The sequence below is a fragment of the Xiphophorus maculatus genome, chromosome 10 (assembly GCF_002775205.1).
Source record: "Xiphophorus maculatus strain JP 163 A chromosome 10, X_maculatus-5.0-male, whole genome shotgun sequence".
Taxonomy (NCBI): Eukaryota; Metazoa; Chordata; class Actinopteri; order Cyprinodontiformes; family Poeciliidae; genus Xiphophorus; species Xiphophorus maculatus.
In genome coordinates this window covers 9811019-9829999 of record NC_036452.1, presented here as the reverse complement: position 1 = coordinate 9829999, position 18981 = coordinate 9811019, and the positions used below count along the sequence as shown (strand labels likewise).

At 38.4% G+C, this 18981-nt stretch overlaps 2 protein-coding genes across 4 annotated transcripts in view; one reads left to right on the top strand and one right to left on the bottom strand.

Annotated features, from left to right (window-relative positions):
• The window catches only part of LOC102226447 (neurotrypsin-like), a 33873-nt gene that overhangs the window by 3225 nt on the left and 11667 nt on the right, over nt 1-18981 (bottom strand). Inside the window, exons 3-13 of the mRNA XM_023340855.1 lie at nt 11663-11905; nt 10770-10908; nt 9482-9660; nt 9198-9345; nt 5841-6019; nt 4975-5116; nt 3438-3658; nt 2347-2488; nt 1968-2246; nt 1216-1338; nt 845-1110 (exon numbers count right to left, since the gene is read on the bottom strand). Of these exons, the coding sequence (XP_023196623.1) occupies nt 845-1110; nt 1216-1338; nt 1968-2246; nt 2347-2488; nt 3438-3658; nt 4975-5116; nt 5841-6019; nt 9198-9345; nt 9482-9660; nt 10770-10908; nt 11663-11905 (2061 nt within the window). The remainder of the gene's footprint in view (nt 1-844; nt 1111-1215; nt 1339-1967; nt 2247-2346; nt 2489-3437; nt 3659-4974; nt 5117-5840; nt 6020-9197; nt 9346-9481; nt 9661-10769; nt 10909-11662; nt 11906-18981) is intronic.
• On the top strand, nt 13833-17884 carry LOC102232336 (tripartite motif-containing protein 16-like). 3 transcript variants are annotated; one of them, XM_023340856.1, is made up of 2 exons: nt 13833-14018; nt 16082-17884. In XM_023340856.1, the coding sequence occupies exon 2, from the start codon at nt 16084-16086 to the stop codon at nt 17767-17769; it is 1686 nt and encodes a 561-aa protein (XP_023196624.1). In that variant the 5' UTR covers nt 13833-14018; nt 16082-16083; the 3' UTR covers nt 17770-17884. The 3 variants fall into 3 exon arrangements, with proteins under 3 accessions (XP_023196624.1, XP_023196625.1, XP_023196626.1); XM_023340857.1 differs by having other exon boundaries at nt 13833-14047; XM_023340858.1 differs by lacking the exon at nt 13833-14018 and adding an exon at nt 15626-15998.

Sequence of the window (18981 nt, the reverse complement as noted above, 5' to 3'; positions counted from 1 at the left end):
TCCCTGTTTTGCCTGTAGGATCTGTCGGTAGTTTGTGCTTCATTTGTCTTAAATAGACTGAAAGTAGATGAAAATAAATATCTTTAATTAGAATTATTATTTTTCTGTCCTATCTTGAGCGTATGATGAACAGTGAAACTGATTATTTACATACATTTTCATAGATAAAAGGTAGTTTCTGGCAACTTTCACTGAATTCCTTTCGTCTATCCAACAACAGGTGGCGCCAGAGTGACAAGTTTTATAGCAACACAGAAAATTGTCAAAATATTTAACTTTATTTCTTATTGTCTTTGACATTTTGTCAAGTTAATCTTGGAAATTTTAAACATTTCTACATCATTTTCTGTTGTTTCCACTATTTATTCCTTCTGCCAGTTGTTCTGTGTCCTGTTTTGATAGGAAATATTCATTGAGTCCATGATGGCATCCACTGTGGATTTTTACTTTGTTAATTTTTAATTTGTATGTTATTGTAATTAGTATCAATTATTTATCATTTTTCATTCTGAACATAGTGAAGAGCTTGATTACAAGTGTTATTACTGTCGTCGCTCCAATTATTTGTTTTTTATCATTAATTTTTAGTCTTTTTTATGTTAATAATTTATTTATTCATGGCCAGTTTTAAGAATTATAAAGGCGTCCTTTTGAGAAACATTTTACTGTAAAAACTAATAGAAAATATTCAAACAGAAAAGATTGAAGTCAAAAGAAATTTTTTGTTAAATGTTTTACTCAGTTTTTAATCATTAAATCATAATGTTTTCATGTTTTATTTAAGGATGTCTCTGGTTGTTTTGCATGCTGTTTATCAAAGATGAATGGGAGAAAAATCACTAACCCGGTCCAGTCCAGCTTGTGGTAACCATGACAACACATGATCCAGTTTTCGCCCCTGTGGCAGAGTCGGCAGCAGGTAGACAGGCTGCGTTTGTGTTCGCTTCAAACGTCACGCAGTGGCCCTTAGAGCTGGGCAGCCTCAGCATCGCTAGGTCGTGGCCTCCACTCTGACCTTTGAACTTCCTGTGCACCACGACCTGCTCCGGTTTGAGAGTCTGCTCCGACGCCCCGACGCGAACCACGTACCTGGAAGGGTCGCTGCCGAACCTGCAGCAGAGGGACGGAGGGCGCTTTAGGAGGAAGCAGTGAACGGCTCCCGCTGGAGAATCATTTTGTTACGGGAAGTGATGGAGAGTCAGGAGCCGGATTCACCTGCTGAGGCAGGAAGCAGACGTCAGCGCCCAGCAGGGGCTGATCAGAGTCCCACTGCAGAGAGGACCACCGGATCCTTCTCGAGAGTGAAGCCACACCGACACCTGCCAGGGCCACGTCATCCTAGGAGCAAACATACAATAAAGAAACCATTATTAATCTTTTTCTTCTTTTGGTTTCTAAAGGAAACCTGACAGGCGTGAGAATTTTAATTCTGATTAGAGAATTTCATCAAAGCAATTGAGAAAAAGTGCAAATGAGAATCTGGAAGAATAATAGCAAGGAGCAACTATTTGGTGCTCATCACCTAAGATACCAGAGAAAACCTGTCTAAATTTTAAGGAAGGTTTTATTGCAATAAGGCTAATAAAGTTTTTGTCTGTTTATTTTACACAGAGACAATGTATAACATTTAATTAACAATTTAAAAGGTTATAGCAAAAAATGGACATTTCCACCTGTAGCCCCTGGACAAGTTGATGGTAATCTAGTATGATTTAACTAGAAAATAACTACACACATGTAAAATAATTAATTTTCACATCTAACTAAAAAGAAGGAAACTAATCAAACTACAAATTGTTCATAAAAACAATTTCTTACAATTAGAATATCGTCAATCAATGTTTATCTATATATTGTCCTATTTTTTTGAACGCTTCTGTTACCAAAGCGCCACAAATGGGAGTAATTATGTTAAACTTCCCCATGCCACCACTAGATAGAGCCATTGTTGTTCACCCTCGGTTTACCTGAGCGTGCTGCTCTCTCTTTGACTTCCTGTCTTCCCTTCGTCCTCCACCAGCTTCCTCATCCCGCAGCTCTCGTCCCGAGGTTTGGTCTTCGCAGCCGAGCTCCGCAGCTCGACGTCACACTTCACCCCTGCGTCCTCCCTGCGTCTGCAGCCCTGGACGTTCAGGCCGAGTGAAGGGCATTCGCCCAGGAACTCCTCCTTCCCAGTGCACCTCACCTGGTCCAGGTGGATGGGCCCTTTTCCCTGACCGAACCCTCTAGCTGCTACTGCTCCACCACTGAGAAAAACAAACATCAGGGGAAGTCATCTCTCTCTCTCTCTTTTTTCTGTTGCACAGATTAAAATAGAAAGGGTCAAACTCTTATATAAAATTAAACCTGTGTCCAAGCTGTCTGCACACCACGGCGGCGTTGAGGTCGTTCCATCCTGAGTCGCAAATACTTCCCCAGTCTCCATGGAGATACACCTCAACTCGACCTTCCTTCCTGCTGCTGCCGCCCACGAGACGCACCAGGGGTCCTGGCAGGGAGAAAAACTCTCATTTGCATTCATATTCGCGCATGTTCCTCTGCAGGGCCCAGTCTGCTGGGATGCTCTGAACTATGTGTCCGCTGACGGCGTTAAATGTCATCTGGTGCCTCTGCATTCGAGAGCTATTCTCATTTTAATGACCTGAACATGCTGGCAGGCAGACCTGAACCCCAGAGGAGCGTTTATTTTATCTGCAGCTAACTCCGAGACACACAAACACATGTGTTTGACATCTAGAAACAATGTAGTCACATTCAGTGGCCTGCAAAAGTATTTACATTGTTAATCCTCTCACATTTTGTCACATAATAACCATAAATGCCATTGTGCTTTATTTAAATTTGATAAAATATCACAAAGTAGAGCGTAATTTTTGAAGCTGAAGAAATATACATGAAACGCCTTTGCTTCAACCAAAGACTTCACTGCAAAAACACAAAATCTTACTAAGTATTTTTGGTCTAGTTTCAAGTGGAAATATCTTAGCATGCTTAAAATAAGACAAAATTAACTTACAAGTAACTTTTCAGCAAGATACAGAAGTCTGTTTTAAGTCACTAATTATTTAATATTGGTGAAAAAGTACTAGTTCCAGTGGCAAATTATTTCATGTATAAATGTTTTATAGCTGGAATAATTGTTATGAACTATTTTACTGGTCTATCACATACAAATCGAATAAAATACATTGAAGCTTATAATAATATGTGGAGTGGACTCATTTTTATGCTGTACAGACTTAATACTAATTCTGAAGTCACAGATGCCATAAACATTTTATTAATTAAAATCAAATGTTTAAATGACTAACACTTGCCTGGGCTGAAGTGGCGATAGTTACAATGTCCAAATAAACAGTGAAAAGTTTCAGAACATTAAAATCTCTTAGTTCTGGCCTGAGTTTAATTTACTCTACGTATTTGTCTCTGTGCGTTACCTGTTGAAGGTGCGATGACCGGCACTTCGTTGGTTTCCTGGCTGGATCTTCCTCTGCAGCGAACGCCAACGTCCTCGCTGTGGGAGCAGTCCGTCCGTCCCCAGATCCCATGGTGACAGTCCAGCAGGGAAGTCTCGGATCCCTCGCAGTGGACGTCGTCCAGGAGGATCAGACCAACGCCCTCCCCGAACATCCCGTCCACTACGACCTCAGCATGACCCCTGAAAGGTTAAGATGGCAGAGAGGCTTTATCTTTCTAACTTCATTCTATTCAGATGCGAGAAGACAAGGGAATTAATTGAATTAAAAATTAATTCACTTAATTAACTCAGTTAATTAATAGATATTAGATTATTTATTTTATTCTAATAAATAATGGTTTGTTAGATTAAAATTAGTTTCAATCGATTAACTTAATAACTCAATAAATCCTGTATATTTGGAAACATTTACTTTTTAATTATCAAAGTTACCTGGGAGGAACCAAATATTTCCGCTGTCTGACATAGTCTTTCTGAAAATATTTTTCCAGAAATTAAAGGTGACAGAGTACGTGGCAAAAAATATTTGTAAATTAACATGTCAAAATTTTAACAAAAAAATTATTTTATAAAAATGAACAAACGCCTATTTATTTATTTGTGATATTTTTTAATTGAAATATTAAATGAACATTTTCTTCAAGATACAAGCGACCTAAATCTCAAGAAAGTCTAAGAAGACGGCCAAACTGTTGTAGTTTGGCCGCCATTCAGCAGAGGGCGCTGCTGGTCATCCCAAAGCGGAGCCGTTGATAAAGAAACAAAAATGGCGGTGGGGCTATGCCGGAAGGGAAAGAGAAACGGTCCAAAAGGAATCCGGTGTGGGATGGAAAATGTACATTATGCAGTTCTGTTTTGAAATATAGACACTCGACAAGCTCTTTGAGTTTCACCTTAAAATAGCTCTCTTTCAGCCGAGCTTCATGGCGGAGCAGCCTCAATTTATCATTGAAATGTTACTGACGTGCTATGAAGGTGAGGATGCTACGGAAAAGCGGTGGGAATAACGCAACAAAATTGGAAAACGACGGGAAAAGACACGATGCCAAAAAGCAAAGTTTTTTTGTCGGCTTAAAGCGCTTGATGGGGCGAAGTTTTAACATTCCTGCTGCTCTTGTTCCAGTGTTGTGCAGTGTGAGAGAACCGCAATATTGTGTTCATTCGGTCAGCATTTAATACAAGTGGCACAAAATAATGTTAAAATTTAATTATGTTCTTTTTTAAATTAAGCATATTATGAAAAACTAACCCTTTATGTTATGGAAGGATGGTCAGACCTATTATAAAAGCAAGAAATCAAATTTTTAAGAAAATATATTTAATTAAATGTTAATTGATTGATAAAATTAATCAACTTTAGATTAACTCAATAACTTGCATTCCTATCCAAAACATGTGGAGACTTGCACCAACACACAAAAGTACAGCTTTTAAAAAACATTTATTACAATAAAAGTTAATTTTAAATATGCATTTTGCAAGATTACAGCTCCTACCTGTATCCCAGCTGTCTGCAGACCACCTCTGCATGCTGCTGGCTCCAGTGGTCGTCACACACCGTCCCCCAGTCGCCGTTGTGAAACACCTCCACCCGACCCTCCCAGGGAGTGTCGCCTCCAACCAGACGCACCACGCCATCTGAAACATCGTCAAAATCTTCACTGTGGTCACCAGGTAACATTGATGTTTACAAACAAAACTGCTCTCATTCATTTTAACTTTCAGGTTAATTATTGAGCTCACTTTAGGTACAGTAACTGATCCGTTTCCTGTTAGTTCCTGCTCTCCCCAGACAGGATAGTCATCATTTATTGTTGTTCAGGAGGTATAAATAGCTGCTCTGAGCCTGATGAGAGTGTTTGCTTATTTGGCCAAGGTTTTTCATACGGGCTGTTTCCCAGGGTGGCATTCTAATGGGAGTGGACGAGTGGGGCATGAGCACTGTAACAAAAAAGATAATTTATCTGTCTGCAATTTGTGTCCTGAAAGCATTTTATTTTAACTTTTTGTTTTTTTGGAGTTTGCTCAAGCAGGAAATCTGAGGAAATAAAGTTTTCAAAACTTGTGCCATAGTGGGGGTTGTGGGTAGCAGAAGGAGGATCTCACACCTCTGTGTGTGGCCTTGTGTTTGATGGAGTGTAAGGGCCATTTTCCCAACAAATACTACTTTGTAGGAACCAACTGCTCCTTATGGGACCCATAAGAAGAAGTTCTGTTTTTAGGTTATAGCTCATAACACAGACACATCGTTATACCTCTATAACTAAGGACTCTGGATTGACTTCCATTCATTTTAGTAACTGCATTTATGCCAAACCCAGACATTTTCCAAAACCCCAACCATCACTAGTCTATTCCTAACCTGTATAAGGGCTGCAGGAGACCCCAGCGTCCTCCATGTGGTCACAGTTGTGCTGCTCCCAGTCGCTGTGGGGGCACTGATCCAGGAACAGCTCGTTTCCTGTGCACTTCACAGCATCCAGCAGGATGGGACCTGATCCCTGCCCGAAGTGAGCCCACGACCAGGCCTTTGCCACACCCCTGCAACACACGCACACACACTCTGTATGCCAATCAAGCTTAAACTGGTTTAAAAGAAACATTACAGATTATACGTGGTTTTTTTTTATATGTGAAAATAGTATTGCAAAAATGCAGAAATAATATTTGTTGCATTTTAAAAATGTTTTCACTTTTTACTTCAACATTTTTTGGGTAGTGAGAACAGGAAACCTTTGTTCAGACTTAGAAAATGGCTTCTTATAATGCATATTTATTTGGATTTGCTTTTCAGGAGTTCCTTAGTTTTGGTATTGTGGGGAAATATAAGATAAAATCTGTCATCACTGAATTAAAAAGCACTTTATTCTGCATACATCCCTTCTCCACAGCAGTTCCTTCAACCCACACAAAGTAACTTAAATGTGTCAAACTAATATGCTATATAAAGTACATATAAAAAATCCTTGTTGAATAATAAATAGCTACCAGGTGGCTCCTTGTAGCCATAACTTATTGATGGAGAAATGCTATAAAAGCCCTGCTGCGGATATGTTTTTGTCCCTGTGTGTTTCTGCTTGTTTGAAACTGATGTTTAACTTAAAGACAACCTGCAGGTGTCTTGCTGAAAGCAAAGACAAGCAGCAAAACCAACAGAAACAGATGCGTTGAAGCAGTGGAGACCTGGAAACTCATCCAAACACATCCACATTATTATAATGTTACAAACTTTGAAATAACGGTGCTTATTGCAGAAGTAAAATACATCACTGTGTGGCGTTTTAGTGGATAAAAGCCTTCCGAATTCAGGTAACATTATTGTTCTGTTTATCAATTTGGCAAAACCTTGCCAAATAAATGTGTTGGTTTCACACATTCACAAGGCTTTCGAGTCTTTTTGCTCGATCCAAATATATATAAATATATCAGCCAAGAAGTCGAAACACTTCCTGACAGAGAGGAGTAAGAGGGAGAATCAGCTCAAGTGATGCTCACTTTACGAATGATTGGGAAAGAAAAACACTAGAATGAAGACGTCGCCGGTGGACGCTGCTTGTTGTGACGTTTGGAACCACCAACCTGAGACGTGAATGACAGTGCAATTTTTCCTTTTTCTTTCAAGTCTTGCAAGTCTTTGCAAGCCTTGTGAAGTTTTGTTTGAACAAAAAGAAGTAAACAAAAATAAATCTAAATACACTGTGAATGAAGATAATAGTCAAAATAATCAGGATATTTCTCCAAAACACTTAAAACATTAACTCTAATGGAAGTTACATTGCAAACTTTGTGAGAAATAGACACATCTGAGGGAAGTTTCAGCTGCAGATTATATTGGATTGTGGACAATCAGCTTGTCGTGGGCTAAATATTTTACTGAAGTTCATTAATTGAACTCTTGTAGATATAAAAAAGCCATTTTTGTTCGAGAAGGCTCTGTTTTGTCAATGCTAAGAAGCTGCAGTGAGATGAACATTATTTTGGATTTATTCATTTTTTTGGTCTGACAAAAGCAGTCACTGAATAATTGTGTCTTTGATTGGCATGCATTATTGGAATTTCAACAATCTTCCAATAACGTAAATATGTCTATATGTGCATAAGGTTATACCACAGTACCTACTAAGCATTCACTTACTGTCATTATTTGTAAAAAATAAATAAATAAAATAAAATAAAAAATAAAACAGACTGAATTTAGGAAGCTGCAATGATTCAAATAAATAGTTTTAACATTTTAAATGCTAGTATTTTTAATTTAGATGTATAATAAATCCAATAAAATCACATGGACTGTTTTTGTGCTGGATCTCTATTTATTTCTTTGCATCTGAAGCTGTCGGCTTAGTCCAGGGAGGATTTTGAGAAGTCTGGTAACATGAAGCAAGTTTGACACAGAAACTCACAATATTAATAAACCGGACCCTGTAGACTACAAAAAACATCAACCATTTTGCTTTGAATTGTCAAAACGTGTCAAACATGAGTCTGCGCGCCGGCGTGTGAACACCTGCAGATCGTCTTTTATTTACAAACACAGATGCGACGCTGTCCCCTGGCGCTTCGGGAGACGTGATGCAACCCAGCGCTGAACATGGGATTCACTTCTCAGTTACAACTTATTGGCTGTTTGACAGCTGGAGAGGAGAGGAAAACCTGCAGTGATGCAACGTAAACAGGTGTTTCCCCTGGATTGTTCCTGATCTACACGGCAACAACTCGTTGCTCTCCCAGTTTCTCCTGCCACTCAATGTTTCCAGCTCACTCTGTAACACAATCGGCCTAACGAAGCTCTTTAACAGATGTAGCTCTGTGTAGTTTTAGAGGAAAAGATTACAGAAATTAAGTCCCATTTATTGTGTTCACAAATTCTCTCTATTATTAGCCTTAAAAAAGTAAACCAGAAAATGCATCTGTTTAAAAGTAAAACTAGATCAGGCTGTAGAATAAACTTTAGTTAAATATGAATACAAACGTTTTCATTTGAACTAAAATAATAAAGATTTCTGATTTGACAGATTTAACCAAAGATACATTAATTGAGTTTTTGTTTTTGTTAGAGTTGCCTTTGATTCATAATAACTGGAACATTTATCAATATTTGATGTATGTTTTCTTTTGATGACTTTTGACAAAATGTAATGTTTATGTTTCACATAATCGGTTATTATGGTGTAAAGCACTTTGAGTTGCCTTGTTCATGAGACGTTTTGTACAGATAAACTTTACTATTAAAAAATTTGAAAGCATTAAAAAATGAAATAAATATCCGTATGGATTTATTTCCCTTTGACTTTTTGTTTAACTTCAACATATTTCATTGTGATATTGTTTGACAAAGACAAAGCTGTGCACAATTGTAAAATTGTGCATGGCACATTTTTCTACAAATAAAAATCTGATTAGTGATTCTGAAGAGGACTAAAGTAAAGACAAATACCAGATTGAAGGATTTTTAAACAGATTGTTGATTAAATGTGGGGGGGGAAGATCTTTATCAAGGCATGAAATGTAATTACGCTGAAATTAAAATTTCTTCTTAACTTAAGTTTCAAGCTGTATGCAAATTTAATAAAAGTGAACTACTCAACTCATGTTTGATTTCATATATTAAACATCAAACAAATAAAATATTTTGCAACGTTTCTTTGAATTTTTTTAAATAAGAGACAAAACTAAACAGATTTTATTTTTCAGATGACAAAAATATGGATCGACATACCCGTAACCGAGCTGTCTGCACACCACCTCGGCGTCTCTGTCGTCCCACTGGTCGTCACAGACGGAGCCCCACCGGCCCGCGTGGAAAACCTCCACACGACCTTCGAAGTCTTCCTCGCTTCCCACCAAACGCAGCGGAGGGCCGCTACCTGTGAGGAAAGTGGAATTTATAATATATGTGAGCCTAAAGTGTTGGGATTATTCACAAAGAAAAGAGGTCACTTTGTAGCTTAGGTGTGACGGGGGAAATATTCAGGTGTAGGTTTAATGAGAAGTCACGCTGACCTTCAGGTGGCGCACACACCACGGCCGCCTCGTTTCCATGGCTGCAGTCACCGGTGACGAACGTCCTGCTTCGGCATTTACTCAGAGCGTCCTCGTCTCCACGGCAGCCCAGACGTTCGTAATGGAAGAGGCCAGAACCTGAGCCAAACTGGGAGAGCTGCAGCGCAGTACCAATATCACTGGAAAGATTACATTTAAAAAATAAACGGGAGCAGAGTGGGTTTTTCTTTATCCTTTCCACTTTCATCCAGGGAGATATACAGTAATCATTTAGGTGCTTCCTGAATCGGACTGCGTTGAATTAGATTCAGTTTGTGCTGAACTGCAGGGTAAATTGGATGTTTTTAACTAGACTGGAATCAAAATCTGATGGTATTGGACTAAACTATCACTCAGCTCATCGATACAAAACAAGTTACTGCTAAAATAAACAAAACTGAACTGAATTAAAGGCACCTGAATGGATGTAATTGCACTGAACTGAAAGGTAATGGACTGTAATTCAAACCAAAGGAACTCGGATACGATTGAACTGAACTGACATGAATGGAATTGTGCTGAACAATTTTGATTAAACCAAATTTGAATGAACTGAATCCACTGAACAGATTGCCTAAATTAAAAATTACTTGAACAGAACTGAAGGTACGGTAGGTAGATGTTGACATGAAAATAAAATAACTTAGAACAACAAAATTTTAACTAAATGAATCCACTGAACAGATTTCAACTCAACTGAACTAAAGTAAGCTGAACTAAATAAAATTTTACTAAATCAAAAAGAACTGGAATATAACCTGAACTGAATTAAATTAAATTGAATTGAATTGAATGTAATTTAACAAACCTGAACTGAATCAATTAACTTTATAGAATTTAAGTCAAAATAATTGACCAACTGTATTTAAATGAGCTGAACTGAAATGAATCAAAGTGAATCTATATTGACTTGTACTGAACTGAGTCAAACAGATCAAATTAAGGTGAACTGAATGTAATCAATTCAATGAGTTGTGATGAATAGAATTAAGTGAACTAAATCCTCTGAACTGGTTTTAATTTCACTGATTTGAAATTAACTTAACATAATTTAAAAAAACTTATTAATTCAGTTCATGTGACTGAACTGAATCCATACAGAACTGAACTTAGTCGAAATAAATGAACTAAATCCACTGAACTGCTTTTAGTCAAACTGAACTAAATAAACTTCTAAGCTAATTCAAACCGGACTGAACTGAATTGAACTTAATCAGATTACATATTACAGTATTATTTTATTCCATACCCCAGACCCAGCTGCCGGCAGATAACAGTCGCGTCTCTGTCTGTCCAGTGGGAGTTGCACACCGCCCCCCACTGGCCATTCAGGTAAACTTCAACCCGCCCGCTGTCGGAGGACGCGCTGCCAACCAGACGAACCGCCCCTGAAAATCACAAAGCACAAATATCTACCTCTGCTGAGTAGTAACAGTTGTAATGAAGACGTAATCATTAAATAAATGTACAAATTAATGTCACTAGTTATAGTATAGTTGCTACAAAACCAGAATATAATCACTAAATCATGCTTCACAGCCTCTCTGGAAAATGAACGGACATTGACCTAAGCTGTTCATTAACTCTGCAGAGTCCCATTACATCATGCTACATGCATGTGTTGGGTTTGTCTCTGCTTGACCCATCGCAGTTACAGCAGTGAAGAAGTAGCATTGATGTTTCACAAAGCCAAGAAGTCTGTAAGTAATACATAAAATAAATAGTGTCTACCAGTCACATGGGTGAGGTTTTCTGAACATAACCTTTACTTCAAGAAAAACCTCAATTAATCACATAATAAATTAAAACAAGCTTGATAACTTCCATTTGCATGATGTTTTGTTTTTCTCAAAAAGACTGGACATTTTTAGTCTCAACTGTAATTTTGTTTATAGAGACTTCAGTATCCATTTTATTTGTTGTTTTGTTTATTAGCTTTGGATATTTAAAATGTCAGTTCCAGTGTAAATGTTCATTAGAAATTAAAGTTTATTGATCATTGGCAGGGTGTACTCACATTAATATTACCTTTATATTACCTTAATATAGTTTCAAGACAACAATATTATCGTTTATCACCCACAATAACTTCTGGGACAATTCATGACGAGTGTAGTCGGACCTGGACGCGTGTTGACGTACCTTGGTGGCAGTCGCAGTAAGCCCAGCCGATAGCGCCTGAGTTCTGCCTGAAGAAGCACCAGGGGTTGGACTCTCGGTCCGGGTTCCTGCAGTAGCTGTGGTCACCCAGGCCACGGCCCGGGTACTGCATGACATAGTCTGGAAACTCAGTCCACTTCAGACATGGAGCGCCAGAATCCGTCTGGGACACGGTGCCATTGTAGTATCCCAACTCGGTGAATCCCTCAGAGCAAGACAGAGGCACTGCAGAGAGGTAGAAGAGCAGATAAGGGGAACTGCTGAGGAAGAGCAGAGAAAAAAGATGTTCTGGATGAAATGAGGAGGATTTAGGTCAGTGTGAATAAGAAAGACATGTTGTGAGGAGAAGAAGATCACATTATCCCCATGTCTGTATTTCATCAAGACATAAAAGCTAGTATGGATCATTCTCTGTCCAGTCCCACAGCAGGATTCACCCGATCCACACTGAGCACGATCAAACCCGCCTTAATGCAACGCCAGCAAGCTCGAGTAATCTTCTCTGAGGAGGAAAAATATGAGAGTGAAGCTTAGACGGACTGAGAGGGGAAACTGCTGACATCAAAGTGTAGCAGAATTAGGCCACAAAATGTAGAGCAGTCAATGTGCTGAAGATCATACAGAACCAACAGCAGCGCTAATGAAAATGATGAAAACAAACCCAGAGGAGAGATTATGCTGCGTTCCAGTTAAACACAAAACCTGGAGCAGGTTTTGACATCAGACCCAACGTAACAACTTTCTAGTTAAGAAGTTGGAGTTTCAACGTGGCTCATAAACATGTTAGCAGTAGCTCTTAGAAACATAATTTTAAGCTTTACTTTCTATAAACAAACGGCACTTTTATTTATTTATTTTTTTCATTTTAAAGTCGCAGGCGCTACCTGTAACATTAATTTTTGACTCACTTGTAAAATAAACATGTTTCCACCACATCTTATTACTGTTGATGTGAGTAGCGGCCATATTGAATCGTCAAGTCCTCATTACAAGTTGAAACTGGGGGTAGTTGCTCCCAGTTTCCCAGTGGGAAATCCGACCTTGGAGGGTGCTCCAGTTGATTTATCTCACTGGCAAGTCGGAATTTCCCAGTTCCAAGCATAACTGGAACATGGCATTAAATTGGGAGACCAAAAGCCTGGAACTAGAAAGAAGAAAAACATTTAATTAAAGGGAACTCAGTTAAGTGTGCTCTAAGTCTGGAATATCAGCCCTTTGCTTTTGAGGCATTTTAGGTAGAAGGTAAATCTGAACTTCTAATTTTTATCCAACTTAAAAGCAAAAACTAAAAAAATCACTCCAACCATAACACTATAACCTCTAAGAGGTGAAGTAAATAACATCACTTATCACTTCATCATGGTCCTTTTTATTGGGTTGTTGCATCTATTAACATTTTATTTGCAAAGCTGATGCAACAAATACAGGAAAATTGGCAAGGCTAACTATTTGATGTGATGGCCTACTGCAAAAACACAAAATGTCACTGATTGTTCTTGGTCCAGTTTGTAGACCAAATATCTTAATGTGATGTAATATGATGACCCAGATAATTAATTTATAGGTTAACTGTATTCAAACTGTTGGGGCAGTGAGGGGATTTTTTTTCCTTTCACTCTTTTTTGTTTTTTCTTTCACTTTCATTTTGCAACAATTCAGTTCATCTGCATCCTTACCTTGTAATCTTAAGGTAGAAAGCTCCACATCTTTTAATTTATTTTTGTTTTCTTTAGTTCTTGGGTGAATTCCCCTTGAACATCTCTGGGGATTTTCAAAGTCGAGCGGTAACTGAGCTATGATTAATGGTGGAGGGATTCCAGCGTTAGTGCAACAGTCTTATCTCAGCAACACACACAGGTTGGCCATCCAGGAACGTTATCATCCAGATGCAAGTCTTAAAGCACACACACACACAGACTCACACACATTCAAAAGGTTTTGCTTGACTGCAGCAAACACACAAACTTGATCCAGTTTGGATGAAGGGAAGATGGAGAGCAGTAAAATCCTCGAGGTGTGAGAAAACTACTGAAGAAAAAATTGAATATCTATGAATGATTAGGGAGCTTAAAGCAGCCTTCAACATGAAAAATCTCCACACACAAGAAATACATGCCTGTCCCTTTAAGAGGCGTAGTGCAGGAAACAGAAAGTAAATTAGGTTTTCCTGGGGAGTGTTTATAGCTTCAGCCGTCCACGTCTCTCAGCAGCAGCACATATATGTTGATATTTCTGTTCCCTTTAACTACAAAACTTCTTGTTTTCTGAGTTTTGTGTCTACAATCTGTGGGGATGGGGACACAGCTGTAACCTACAGGCCAGATAAGCAGCAGAAGAGGTGAGCTGAAACACGTCATCCTTACCAGTGTAAGGACACGCACAAAAACAAACTAACATTCTTTTGATTTTTCTTACAGCTCCCCCCTTTTAAAGTCAAGACTACATTTGGATAGGAAGTAAAAAGAGAAAAGCAATGCTTAGTAGATGCATGTAGAAAATGCAGTGGGAGCTTTGTGAAGCTTTTCAAGCTTTTCAATGTTTTTTTTTTTTTTGTCTGGCACAGTAAACATAAAACAGATTGGACGGTAAACAGAGAGGTTCATGTGTTTTATGACAATAGCTGGTATTTACAGGGCGTGGCTCATCCACAGCATTGTCTGAGTAACCCTTTGTGTGTATTCATTGACAGATTGCTTCAAAAGATATATAGCTTATGTAATTATCTTTTGGTTTATAAGGAAGCTTGTTACCATTATCTGAGAAGGACGTCGCTTATATAAACATTACTGATCTATATATAAAAATATATCATTTCTGCTTTACTCCTTTAAAGGAGGTGGTTATGTCTGATTCTATTAAGTGCCATTTACTCACTCTTACCAACAAACCTTTTAATGGTGCTTTGTTACTTTCACAGAGGCAAATTCAGCTATAGCCATAAACTTATTATATGTGACAGATCAACACGAAGTACCAGTCTGAAGTCTTTTTGCAGCCTTTAACACATTTTCTTCCAGGAATTACCTCTATCCATTTTCCCATCTACTATAACGATCTTTTGAGACTTGAAGAGGAATATCTGTAAAGCAGCAGACTGCAGGCTAGTAACAGCAGCAGAAAGCCTAAACAATTAACCAACTCATGTCAGTTTGATGTTTTTGTGCAGTAAGTACTCAAAGTACATTTTTTACAGTAAGTACATTTTATCCTCTTATGTATTAAAAACATAAGAATCATAACTAAACAAAATTATAACCGTAATATGTTAATTTGATATTTTCCAATCAATCAGACAGAGAGTTTTGAATTTGATCAGCTCTAATCAGTGATCATATTCTTAAAATGCATTAAAAACTTGTTTAATTTTCAGTCAGCAACCATTAGCATGTATTTTAAAGCCCTTTTTTTCGAGTTTAGAGAAGCTAAAATGAATTTTATCAATATGTGCTTAGACTAAATAAATTAGGATAATCTTGTAAATTAGGTTTTGCTGGGGGTAATTCCCTAATTTTCTGTTGGATTCTAAACTACTAGCTATATCCAGGAATCAGTGCAAAGCTTTGTCTATCATTTATGTGCTAAAGTTTTTATTAAAATATTTAAAAACACAGCTTTGGAAAAAATAGAGACCACTGCACTGAACCCCAATGAAAACCTTGTGGTTATTCCACCAAATATTGATTTCTGAACTCTTCCTCAGTTAAAACATCAGTATTGTTGTTTCTAAATTAATATGAACTTGTTTTCTTTGCATTATTTGACGTGTGAAAGCTTTGCATCTTTCCTCATTTTCTGCCAATAAATAAAAAAATGTTGCTTGTAATTTCAGACATGTTGTCAGCAGTTCATAGAATAAAAGAACAATGTTCATTTTACTCAAACAGATACCTATAAAGAGTAAAATCAGAGGAACCGATAACTTTAAGTGGTCTCTTAATTTTCTTTTCAGAGCTGTATATATTTTAATAAAAATAAGAAAAAACAGGTTAGCCCTCAAAGAAAACTGGAATATACATTAGAGTAATATCATATAATTTAGGATTATGCTAGAATCAATAGAGTTAAAAAATAATAAGAGCAACATAGATATTTTATTTTTGAAATTTTAAATCTTTATTTTAATACCATAAAATCCTGATACTCTTTGTAATAGTTCAAAAACTGAGTGGAGATGCTCCAGTCAGTCAGCCAGAGATGACAGTCAAGCAGTTTTACTTGAAGGATCTAATACTGAAAAAATTATTTTTAAAAACCGTTTTCCTTGTTTTTGTTGTAGGACAAATCAGAATTGGCAGGTCAGACATCAAAGCATGAATCTGTATGAGCCAGAAAAAGTCTGTCTTCATTCATTTCTGACATTTAGCATAATATGTAGATGTAATTGTGCTTTGTGTTTTTTAGAAATGGCATCCGGTGGAAGTCTCTTAACCGAGGAACACTTAATGTGTCCCATCTGCCTTGACGTCTTCAATAAACCCGTTTCCACTCCATGCGGACACAACTTCTGCCTGCCCTGTATCACGTGCTACTGGGACACCACACTTGTCTGCCAATGTCCAATCTGCAAGGAAGACTTTCCAAACAGGCCCAACCTTAAGGTCAACATCTTCATTGCAGACCTGTTGTCACAGTTCAAGTCTCTTCATGTCCTGAACGTTCACACCCAAAGGTCAGCAGGTCAGCAGCCGGTCAGCTGTGGCAGCGAGGTGCAGTGTGACATCTGCAGCGGCCAGGCTGTGAAATCCTGTCTGGACTGTGTCACTTCGTACTGCGACAGCCATCTTCAGCCTCATGGCATCGCTTCTGAGCTAAAGAGACACACGTTGGTTGAGCCTGTGGAGAGTTTGGGGGAAAAGGTGTGCAGGAAGCACCACAGGCTGATGATGCTGTTCTGCAGGAAGGAAAACTCTGTGCTTTGCGACCTGTGCGTCGGATTGCGGCACGCCAACCACGATGTGGTTTCCGTAAAGAGGGGATACAACGATATGACGTATCAGGTGGTGAGAAATGAGGCCAAAGTGCAGCGGATGATTCAAGAAAGGATGCAGAAGGTCCAAAGCACAAAGGAGTCGCTGATACAAGGCAAGACGGATACAAAAAAGCTGATAGAAAATGGAAGTCGGGATCTAACGAAGTTAGTTGCTGAGATTAAGAGGACCCAAGAGGAACTCATAAAGGTGTTTGAAGAGAAGCAGAAAGCAGCAGAGAACCAAGCAACGGGGTTAATTACAGACATGGAGAAAGAGATTTCTTGTTTGAAGGTGACGGCAAAGAATCTGGAGGAACTGAAGGAGATTAAAGACCCAGTCTGTTTTCTCAAGAGGTACCCAAACCAGTCCCTCCTCCCACACACCATGGACCTGTCCACACACAACTTCATCAGGCACCTGGAGGTGAAGTACATGCATAAGTCTGTGAGAAACTCAATATCTCAACTGCAGGACTTGCTGGGTAAACTGAACGAAGAACTCAACAGATTCTCAAACAGCACAGATACATCAAACAAGGCAACGCTCAGGTACATGCAGCAGTACGGGGAGAACATCGTGCTGGATTTTGACACAGCTCACCCCATGCTCACCTTATCCGCTGACGGGAAGCAGGTGTGGTACAACATGGGCACGGGTTTGTGGGGAAACCAGATCCCAAAACCCAACATGTTCACTCAGCATCTCGCCGTTGTGGGGCAGAGAGGATTTTCCTCACGCAGGTTTTACTTCGAGGTTCACGTGGGCCAAAAGACAGAGTGGTGTCTGGGAGTGGCATCGGCGTCGCTCCAAAAGAACGGGGCGATAGTTCGGAGTCCGAACACCGGACTCTGGGCCATCTGGTTCTTAGTAGACAAGTTTGAAACCTTCAGCTCTCCAGGCGAGGTGGTGTGTACAGGGAAAGTGGAGCATGTTGGAGTTTTTGTTGACTACAACGGAGGTCAAGTATCGTTCTTTGATGTGGTCACAGCAGTACACATTTACTCTTTTACTGAGTGTTTATTTACCGAGGAGCTGTATCCGTACTTTAATCCATGCGATAATGAGTATGGTTCAAATCTGGATCCCATGATAATTGTTCCCGTTTCTTCTGCAGAATGAACAGAGTATTTAGAGACCGATTAATGGATTTAGGTTAGATGGCAAAAACACAAAATCTTACCACGTATTTTTGAAATAGGACAAAACTAACTTACAAGTAACTTTTCAGCAACATATAGGAACTATTAAATCAACAATTCTTAAATATTGACGAAAAGTACCAGTTCCAGTGGCAGATTATTTTATTTATAACAATACATTTTTCCCATGTTACAAGTGAAATAATCTGCCAGTGGAACTAGTACTTTATTAACCAATATTAAGAAATATATTTACTTAAACAAGCTTCTGTGTCGTGCTAGGTAACTGGCTGGGCTTTGCTGTGGTTGCTAGGTGATGGACTGGGGTTGCTAGGTAACGGCAATTAAGTGCCTGTCAGTTGTGACTCTTCAGGAGGTTTTTGAAACGGCTTGTCTTTCCATACATCAAAATACATATAACATAGGAGAAGTGTCTTGTTATAAGTAAAATAATTTGTTATCGATGTTAAGGAATTGCTTACTTAAAACAAGCTCCTGTATTTTGCTAAAAAGTTACTTGTAACTTAGTTTTGCCTTATTTCAAATATGCCAAGATATTTTGCACTAGAAACTAGACAAGAAATACTCGGTAAGATTTTGTGTTTTCTGCAGTGTAGAAAATAAGTGAAGCTAAACTGTATTTAAAATGCACACTTTGAAGACTATTTCTAAAAATGAAGTTTCTCTTTTTCTTTTAAGTTCTGGTTCTGATTTGAGTTTTAATTTAATTTTTTCACTGCAAAAGCCTGGTGGCTCTGAGATATTCACTGTCTGCTGACCTTCACTTGCGGTATTGATTGTTCGGCGCTGAAAACTGTCTCAGGACGCACCGCTCTACTCCTGACGCCACCAAACTTGTCCTCTGGTGTCATCCTAGATCTGCAGCACGTAACACCAAATTACAAACAAATTGGCCTAACTTTTACCAACTATTTTGTGCCACTTTTAATTAACATTTTTCAGTTTTCTGGGGAGCAAACGCTGAAGTGATTTTTTTTTGTTTGTTTGTTTTTGTTTTTTGAGCAGATAAAAACATTTTTATATGAATATTTATTGTTATTGTTAGTGGCTTTGTTTGCTAGCTAAACTCTACACCAGAGGTTTACAACCTCACAAGAGACACACAACTTTGGCTAAATTAAAAAAAGAACCAGCTATTGTTTCTAAATTTAGATATTATAACAAACTTGGG